A 10434-nucleotide genomic window follows, 5' to 3' on the forward strand; every position below is an offset into this window, starting at 1 on the left:
TCTTGGGTTTTGTTTGTGTTTTTTCTTTTCGGGTTTTTTGAGTTTGTTTTCCATTTGTTGATTTTCTCGCTTTGTAAGCTGTTTGGTTTTGTTTGTAATTTGTTTGTTTTTGGTTATTTATTTATTTATTTCTTCCCGTAGGTGTCACAGCTGGCATGTTCGGCAGGACCTGGTCCCCCCTTACGTCATCTGCATATGGCGCGCCACCGCTGGATATAACAGACATGCACACCGCTATGCGGTGCCTGGGCATTCCTTGTGGCGCGCTTCCCCCTGTTACTTGGGGCAACAGGTTTCTGCTGTCATGCCTATTTTCAATAATAAAGCTGTGGCCGACCCCCACTTAACCCAAATGTTTGTCTCTGTGTTTTATTTCTAAGGGAGTAGGTTTTTGGGTTGTTAGTATGTGGGAGGGGCTTACCCCCCCCCTTTCCCTTTCAGGGGGTTTTACTGTGAGCGTATGCGCTCAGTCTTTGTAGGGACCCTTTGTGTCACCTAAATAGCTCTGACCCTTCAAGACATGGACTCCACATGACCTCTGAAGGTGTCTTGTACTATCTGGCACCAAGATGTCGGCTCAGATCCTGTAAGTTATGAGGAGCGACCTCCATGGATTGGACTTGTTTTTCCAGCACATCCCACAGATGACTGATTGAGATCTGAAGAATTTGGAGGTCACGTCAACATCTTGACCTCTTTGTCATGTTCCTCAATACTGAACCATTTTTGTAGTACGGCAGAGACATTATCCTGATGAAAGAGGCCACTGCCATAAGGGGGCACCACTGTACTTGGCCTGTACAATGGTGGTATGTAGGTGGCACTTGTCACAGTAACATCAACACAATGCCATAATCTCCCTACATATATAAGTCTGTGACCAGTGTATTTATGACCCTCCCCTTCTATAGTATATGTATATACCCGACATCTCTACATTTTATGTATATACCTTACATAGCTACGTTCTATATCATATACATATATAAGTCTGTGACCAGTGTATTTATGACCCTCCCCCTCTATATTATATGTATATACCCGACATCTCTATATTTTATGTATATACCTTACATAGCTACGTTCTATATCATATACATATATATATATATATATATATATATATATATATATATATATATATACCTTACATAGCTACATTAATACCCATACCTGACAATAGCAAGAAGTATTTGAAGTAATGTCACAAGGAACATTCTGACACTAAGTAAATTCAAACATGCTTGAGGCTTTTCTTCCCTTCCCTTGTGTAAACGTCACCATTTTTTTTAGCACTGTTTACATGTACTAGTAGGCTCATGATAATCGGGGGGTATAGATCCAGACTAGAGAGGGGGCGCTGCACCAGGACCTCATGATGATCAGGGGTATAGATCCAGACTAGAGAGGGGGCGCTGCACCAGGACCTCATGATGATCAAGGGTATAGATCCAGACTAGAAAGGATGTACTGTATGAGGAATCTTGGGATGGGTTAGATCCAGAATATAGAAATGGGGCGCTGCACCAGGAACCTCATGATGATTATGGTATAGATTCAGAATATTGAGGGAGCAGCACTAGGATCAGTGGTATAGATCCAGACTAGAGAGGGGGTGCTACACCAGGACCTTAAGATGATCAGGGGTATAAATCCAAACTAGAGAGGAGGCACTACACCAGGACCTTATGGTGGTCAGGGGTATAGATCCAGACTAGAGAGGGGGTGCTGCACCAGGACCTCATGATGATCGAGGGTATAGATCCAGACTAGAGAGGGGTGCTGCACCAGGAACCTCATGATGATCAAGAATATAGCTCCAGACTATAGAGATGGCGCTGCACCAAGACCTCATGATGATCAGGGGTATAGATCCAGACTAGCACTACACCAGGACCTTATGGTGATCAGGGATATAGATCCAGACTAGAGAGGGGACGCTGCACCAGGAACCTCATGATGATTAGGGTATAGATCCAGAATATTGAGGGAGCAGCACTAGGATCAGTGGTATAGATCCGGACTAGAGAGGGGACGCTGCACCAGGAACCTCATGATGATCGGGGAAACAGATCCAGACTAGAGAGGGGGCGCTGCACCAGGACCTCATGATGATTAGGGTATAGATCCAGAATATTGAGGGAGCAGCACTAGGATCAGTGGTATAGATCCAGACTAGAGAGGGGACGCTGCACCAGGAACCTCATGATGATCGGGGAAACAGATCCAGACTAGAGAGGGGGCGCTGCACCAGGACCTCATGATGATCAGGGATATAGATCCAGACTAGAGAGGGGGCGCTGCACCAGGACCTCATGATGATCAGGGATATAGATCCAGACTAGAGAGGGGGCGCTGCACCAGGACCTCATGATGATCAGGGATATAGATCCAGACTAGAGAGGGGGAGCTGCACCAGGACGTCATGATGATCGGGGATATAGATCCTGACTAGAGAGGGGGTGCTGCACCAGGAACCTCATGATGATCAGGGGTATAGATCCGGACTAGAGAGGGGACGCTGCACCAGGAACCTCATGATGATCGGGCATATAGATCTAGACTATAGAGGGGGCGCCATAACTCTATTGCGCACATTTTTATTTACACGTCCATGTTCACACAGTCTACACTACATCAACCGTAACAGAGCAAGGAATGTGCCGGAGCTTTTATGAAAATTAAAGTGCCCACAACCAAATTCTTGTGCTTGGCTGAACGCCTGGCCGCTCCATGTATCTAAAAATGTGCAAGGTCCTGAACATTTACATATAAAGGCTAAGTCTTGGATATTGGTAGCATAATTCCCAACCCCTCCCCCGCCCCCTCTTTTTAGCTTTCACAGTCCAGGTCCACCCCAAAATTTCTCAATTCCCATGTACAACGCAGATCCATCACCACAGAGAGAAGACGTGGACATATGTGGACCTCCTGCCCTGTCCTCATAGATCATACGTGACCCCCAGGGTCTTTCTTTTTGGGTGCATTCTCCTAGCAGCGCTCTTTCTCCCTCCTGGCAGTCTCGGCCCCTCATCCTGGCTGTCTCTCAGACTCCTGTAATTTAACTAAAAGCAGATGTGAGAGGCTCCTATATGGGGGACCAAGAAACTAAGATGTGGGTGTTTGGGCTGTGACCCGTCTCTAGAGTGCCTCATTGCCTGGAAGAAGACAGAGACCAAGTGCGAGAAAAGAGAAGACGAGAGGGTGGAGAAGAGAGTGTCAAGAGACAGAGGTGTGTCTGTGATAAGAGGAGGAGAGAGACAGGCGGAGACAGAGGGACAGGTGTGTCCAAAAGTCAGGAAGAAGAGACAGCGGTGACAGAAAAGCAACGAAACCACAACTGTGAGGCGCAGACACGTTTTGGTGACTTCAGGGCAAAGAGCCAAGAGAGAGAGGAAGGACTGCCAGGGACGGAAGGGGCATCGCTGGCAGAAGAGACGTCTGGGTGACACGTGAGTCTGTCTTTGATATAGACAGCCTAAGGGCAGGGAGGGGGACATACAGCAAAGAGGAGGGAGAGGATCAGAGAAGACCGAAATATAGTGCAGAGGGTGGAGAGACGGGCGAGGATATTTAGGGGTGGCTGCTGAGATAAAGTCAAGATCAAGAGCCAGACACCGGGCGGAAACATCTACACAGGGCTCATAGACTAAGAGGAAGCACATGCTGAAGCTGGCGGCATAGACAGGGGGGAAGAATTGTCCCTTGTGTCTCCCAATTGTAAATGGTCCCCTTGTTCTAGTGCAAGAAGTGGAAGAGACAAGTTGGACAAGATGAGCTGGCTACAGGAGGACTCCGAGGTCTACAAGATGCTGCATGGCAATCAGGAGGCCAAGACATCTCCGAGACAATCCAACAGCTTCAAGCTGCTGCAGGAGGCCCTGGAGAACAACCCAGACGGTACCTCTAGGACTATGACATAATCTACAGATCTATATATGGGACCAGATATTGACTACTTGGACTATTTGTGAGACTGATTCCAGCCACACAACCAGTACAGCCATGTTACTGGGACTGACAGACAGACGGCTATGACTACTAGGACTGTCACTAGTGACACCGGCAGAGAATCCCACCACGACTACCACATATCCACTAATGACAGACCCGCTGATCATAAAACTTGACATTGTAGTTCGACTTCTAAGCATTACCACAATCTGTCCTAGACTGCCCCCCACCAGGCCAGACATGTAACTGCTACTGGTAGACATTGCCACTGCTACAGAATTATGACTAAGGCTGCGTTCACACACGTCCAGCTTTCTAGAATAATTTCCCTCTGGTGTGGTTGTGCTGGATCAAAAAATGGTGACTGCAATGTTTTTGGATTCGGCTTGTAGACAGGTCCGGTGGTCCCATGTCAGACCATGGAGCCCACAGAGCCGTCAGTTGTGTCTGAAGCCTAAGAGAACTGACCGGACACAACTGATATCGGTGAGAACGCAACCAACTGGCCCAGATATCACTAAACATAGCTCGATAGCGCCCCCATGTAACTGGTATCAACAATAGTAGGCTAAGAGTGATAGTAATGGTAGGCTAAGAGTAGGCTGTAGTAAGCTACACACATCCACCTAACACCGCCACAGTCACAAGTAGGCACTTCTCCCTACATGACTGCACTTCTCCCTACATGGCTGCACTTCTCCCTACATGACTGCACTTCTCCCTACATGGCTGCACTTCTCCCTACATGACTGCACTTATCCCTACATGACATGGCTGCACTTCTCCCTACATGACTGCACTTCTCCCTACATGACATGGCTGCACTTCTCCCTACATGACTGCACTTCTCCCTACATGACATGGCTGCACTTCTCCCTACATGACTGCACTTCTCCCTACATGACATGGCTGCACTTCTCCCTACATGACTGCACTTCTCCCTACATGACATGGTTGCACTTCTCCCTACATGACTGCACTTCTCCCTACATGACATGGTTGCACTTCTCCCCCATGGCTGCACTTCTCCCTACATGACATGGCTGCACTTCTCCCTACATGGCTGCACTTCTCCCCCATGCACTTCTCCCTACATGACCTGGTTGCACTTTTCCCTACATGACTGCACTTCTCCCTACATGACATAGCTGCATTTCTCCCTACACGTCTGCTGTTGCCGTGATCATTGACTTGGATTCTGACAGACACTACATTATTGTGGTATTTGATGACGCCGTTACTGGATGACTTTGGGGCATCTCATTCCAAACTCTGTGACAGTTAAAAGAGACGCCTGTACACAGGGCTGCTTGTACGTACAGAGCGCCTCCTCTGTCACTAGTGAACGGGATATATCTGCCCCATATGTACAACTGGCTGTAATGGCTGCATATGTTTTAGCTACATTCCCTAATTTAGTGTATCATGGGCACTGTATGACGGTATTATTTGGGCACTGTGTGGTTGAATTAGTTGAGCACTGTATGGCTTTGCTATTTAGGCACTCTGTGATGTATTATTTGGACACTGCATGATTGTATTATTGGAAGGCTGTATGATTCTTCAATAACAATACAGTATGACTATCATTTGGGCAGTGTATGACTGTATTATTTGTGTACTGTATGGTTGTATTAGGTGAGCACTGTATGACTTTGCTATTTGAGCTCCGTGTAACTGAATTATTTGGACACTGTATGGTTGTATTATTTGAAGATTGTATGATTCTACAATAAGAACATTGTATAACTGGATTATATGAGCACTGTATGATTGTAATATTTAGGCATTGTATTACTGTACTATTTGGGCATTGTATGATTGTACTATTTGAGCAAAGTATAACTGTATTATTTAGGCACTGTATGAATGCATTATTTAGACACAGTATGACTATTATATAGGCAAGGAGTGACTGTATTATTTAGGCAAGATATGACTGTATTATTTGGGCATTGTATAACTGTATTATTTGGGCATTGTATGATTGTACTATTTGAGCACAGTATGACAGTATTATTTAGGCACTATATGATTGTATTATATAGGCGCAGTATGACTATTATATAGGCAAGGTATGACTGTATTACTTGGGCACTGTATGACTGTATTATTTGGATACTCTATGGCTAATATTTAAGCACTGTATGACTGTACTATTTTGGCACTCTCTGACTTTATTTGGGAACTGCACGTTGTAATACAAGTTACTACATAGTGCACCAACCTGAATAGACAGCCCCAGGCATAGACCCAGTTACAACATCAATGACGACATTCCTTGTAGACACATAATCGGTCACACAACATACTAGATGGCGGTGGAGGATAGACTGTGGATGACACTGACATGCTGGCATTAGTATAATGGCCACACGTCCTCTCCTAGTACTAGGAATGCTGCATATTTGTAGACAGCTGGGGGTCACACAGGAGACATAGCTTGGCATTGGCAATGTTAATGTTGGGGATGGAACAATTGCTAGAAATGAAATAGACATACAAGGCAGTGACTCCACAATCGCACTGCGGGGATTTCTTTATTAATCCAGTTCCTATTTGTGGGGTGATGTCACGCTGCAATTAAGTACCATTAGCACATAAGTCATAGGCATGTGGTGCGGACACGTGCTAGAAGAGGACGACCAACCTGAATATAACAGAGACCCTACCTCCAAACCAGGGACATGTAGACAAACGACTTCTGTATGATTAGCAATGAGCAAACTGATCTCAAAGGGGTTGTACGAGATTACAAGAAGGGTATAGTGCCACCCTTGTCCTAAGGCTGTGTCTGGTATTGCAGCTGAGACTCATTTTAGTCTGAGTGTGAGTGAATGAGTCTGACCTGCAGTACTAGGCACAGTCCATAGACCAAACTGATCTCAAAGGGGTTGTACATGATTACAAGAAGGGTACAGTGCCACCCTTGTCCTAAGGCTGTGTCTGGTATTGCACCAGTCTGAGTGAATGAGTCTGGGCAGCAATACCAGGCACAGACCACAGACTGAAGTGTTGCCGTTTCTGGGGGAACAAAACTAAATTATTTCTCTAATACAGCTCTATAGATGATCTATAAAATGTATGTTCTGCCGTTACAGGTATTACCACAACTATGCCCAGCAGATTGTCACCCAACGTTCAGAAACCCGTCAGCAGCATCCAGAAACCTGTTGTGACTTCACCGCTGCGGGTGTGCGAAAAGTGCAACACAAGCATCCAGTGAGTGCACCGGTGCTTACTACGTATGTCAGCTATCAGATGAATGTGTCAGGTAGCTGCAGTGAAAGCCTTAATACATAGGTATTGCTTTGACCCTTGTTAGGTACAAAAGGCCAATGCATACTGTTTATGAATGTCATTAGACTGTCACTTGTACCCGCCACTCCCATGTTTAATACCGCACTATATGTCATAGTGACAGCCCGCTGTGTACTTGTATTGTGTGTCAGGGTTAATGGCATTCCACAAGCCGAACCTATGTCATATATGTAATATATGATGATATGATATGAACAGCTCTTATGCGGTACTAGGGGCCGGAGATAACTTGTATTATTGAATACTTCTGCCCCGATCCTTAGCATTAGTGTAAGATGTCTGTACATGGCGCCTACTGCCATCTTCTTACCACTGGGATAGCAGGAGGTGACTATATATATATATATATATGACTCAAAGGCCTTGAAGGATCTGACACCTCTTCTGACATGTCTGTTTTAGGAAATAGTTGTATTCCCTATGACATAGAGCATTGGATAATATATTCTTACAACTTTGTATTGTGCAATTCCTCTGATATTCCTCTTGGAAATCGCATTGTGTGTGTCCATAGAGTGTTGGATTGTGTCCCCCTACGTGTTATGACACTATCTAATCTAGTGACAGATGGTTTAGGGACAAACCCCTTTGATACAGGAATTGGTAACACCCAGTTGTTCATTTATATCTACATTTCCAGGAGGAATAACAGAGGAAATTGGGGGGTGAGTTAAGAAGACCAGTATATTCAATAAATATATACATTTGATGGGGTCCTGCCCACGTTACACTCGTACCCATTCAGGAAAGTGGCGAGGGTGACATAAATGAGAAAAAGTTGCAATTATATCATTCTTTTGAGAAAAAAGTTGCAATTTTTTTCATACCTTGCATTCCAGAAAACAGCTTTACAATGCTCCTGAAAGGTAAAACATCCTAATATGGGAGTGGGCATGAATTGCTAGATAACTAAGCAAGGTCAGGGTTCTGAGAAAGCTGGGTGGCTGGCCATACAAGGTGTGCATAGATTTTTATACTTTTGTGTCCTATGATGTGACGTGTAACAGAATCCTGGTCCTTTTATTAACCGTGGTTCTGTCCTTCCTCCTGGCAGTGATGTAGCAGTGAGGATCACAGATGGTCGCCACCGCCATCCAGCGTGCTACGTGTGTGCAGACTGCGGCCTCAACCTACGCATGAGAGGACACTTTTGGGCAGGCGATGAGCTGGTGTGTGAGAAACATGCCCGCGCCAGGCATCACACAGGATCTCCACGCTCATGAACAGACCCTTGTATCTTAAGGAGTGTACCCCTCTACCCCCATTACCGACCCTCATTCTGACCTCGCTATAATATGCACCTTAACCCTTTTCCTGCCAATGCCCCCAGTTACAAGCATGGTGTGGTCCCAATACTATGCCCATATTACTAATAAGTTGTACTTTTATCCTCCAGGATTACAGACTGTATTGTGGAAACTGGCAATGTAGCCAAATATTGCACCAGGATCATAGCCATGTCCTTCCAATAACGTGCCCTCTAATACGGCCCGCACATGTCCACCATTACAGGTCAACTCCACATAATGCAGGGCGTGGGACGTGACCTAGACGGTGTTTTTTGTCCATGGTGTGTTTTGTGAGAATTGACGTTTGTGATCACAGAATCCATTTTGTGTCCACAAAAATATGTTTTGTATCCACAGAATTTATTTTGTGATCACAAAAATATCATCTTTAATCTGCACACAAAATGCGTGGGTTTTTGTGTTTCTATTTATTTTGTGTGTACACAATTCATTTGGTGTCATGAAACCTATTTTTGATTACAAAAAGTCTCACGTGATACAATTTTTATGAAAAAAAATTGATTTTGAATTCATTTTGTCACACAAGTAATTTTTTGTCCTCAAATAAATCTTGTGCACATAAAATTACATCGTATAAGAAATGGCGGCAGCTCGGGCGCAGGAATCAAACAGTAATTTGGAGCACAGAATGATATTTGTGACAAAATTCTTTATTTTGTGACACAACATCATTTTTGTCACACAGAATGTTATTTTGTGACACGGACTAGTTTTTTGTGATACAATAGTTTCTTTTGTCACACTGAATTTTATTATGTAAGACATAATGCATTATATAAAGGCAGTAATACAAAACACACTGACACAAAATAAAATTCTGTGCGACAAAGTGCGACATACATTCTGTATAACAAGATAACATTCTCTCCTACAAAGTAACATTCTGTATGACAAAGTAACATTATGTGTGACAAAGTGACATTCTGTCCTATAAAGTAACATTCTGTCCTATAAAGTGACATTCTGTACGACAAAGTAACATTCTGTGCCCGAAAGGAACATTCTGTCCTATAAAGTGACATTCTGTGTGACAAAGTAACATTCTGTCCTATAAAGTAACATGCTGTCCTACAAAGTAACATTCTGTGCCCGAAAGGAACATTCTGTCCTATAAAGTGACATTCTGTGTGACAAAGTAACATTCTGTGTGACAAAGTAACATTTTGTCCTATAAAGTAACATTCTGTACGACAAAGTAACATTCTATACAACAAAGTAACATTCTGTGCGACAAAATAAACAGATAATATTCTTTTTTTCTTCACAGTTGAATGTGTAAGCACAAAATAAACAATGTGAGCACAGACATTGCTCTTGGTTGCAACAGCAACCTTAGTGCCCCCTATAGCTAAGTGCCTGCTTCTTACCTCAGGTCTCTTCTACTCCCCAACCGGTCCTTGTAAATTATAAGACAGCCATATATTCCTTATAAAGGAAACTCAATCAAGTCTTCCATCAAATGGGACTTAGCCATTATCTGTACAGTATATATCCCCAGATGTGATGCCTTATGGAGCAGGTGTGAACCCCATTACTGTTCCCATATGTCATCACATAACTGGTGCTATCTGTGTAGGCGCCGCACATTATCTTGTCCGGTTCCCATAGCAATTTCCTTCTCGTCATATCCCATAGACACTTTTGTTGTATTACAACCTCACGCCGTATCTTTTGTGGCATGACATTGTAAGCCTTATTGTTGGCGTCCATCTTTTTTTCATTCATTGTGGCTTCTTGTGTTTGTATTTGATATTCTATTAAAGTGTTAATGTATTACAGAAGATCTATACTGTGTATGTTCACTTATTGAATGTATAGCATTAAAGGGATGGCCAAAGTAAGTGCTAGC

The 10434-nt window shown here is 43.9% G+C and overlaps 1 protein-coding gene across 1 annotated transcript; it reads left to right on the forward strand.

The window, feature by feature from the left end:
• Window positions 1-3197: 3197 nt before the first annotated feature.
• Window positions 3198-8852, forward strand: PDLIM2 (PDZ and LIM domain 2). The gene is made up of 4 exons (XM_075276112.1): window positions 3198-3452; window positions 3743-3900; window positions 7056-7176; window positions 8330-8852. The coding sequence occupies exons 2-4, from the start codon at window positions 3774-3776 to the stop codon at window positions 8496-8498; spliced, it is 417 nt and encodes a 138-aa protein (XP_075132213.1). The 5' UTR covers window positions 3198-3452; window positions 3743-3773; the 3' UTR covers window positions 8499-8852.
• The last annotated feature ends 1582 nt before the right edge of the window (window positions 8853-10434 follow it).

The sequence above is a fragment of the Leptodactylus fuscus genome, chromosome 5 (genome assembly GCF_031893055.1).
Source record: "Leptodactylus fuscus isolate aLepFus1 chromosome 5, aLepFus1.hap2, whole genome shotgun sequence".
Classification (NCBI taxonomy): Eukaryota; Metazoa; Chordata; class Amphibia; order Anura; family Leptodactylidae; genus Leptodactylus; species Leptodactylus fuscus.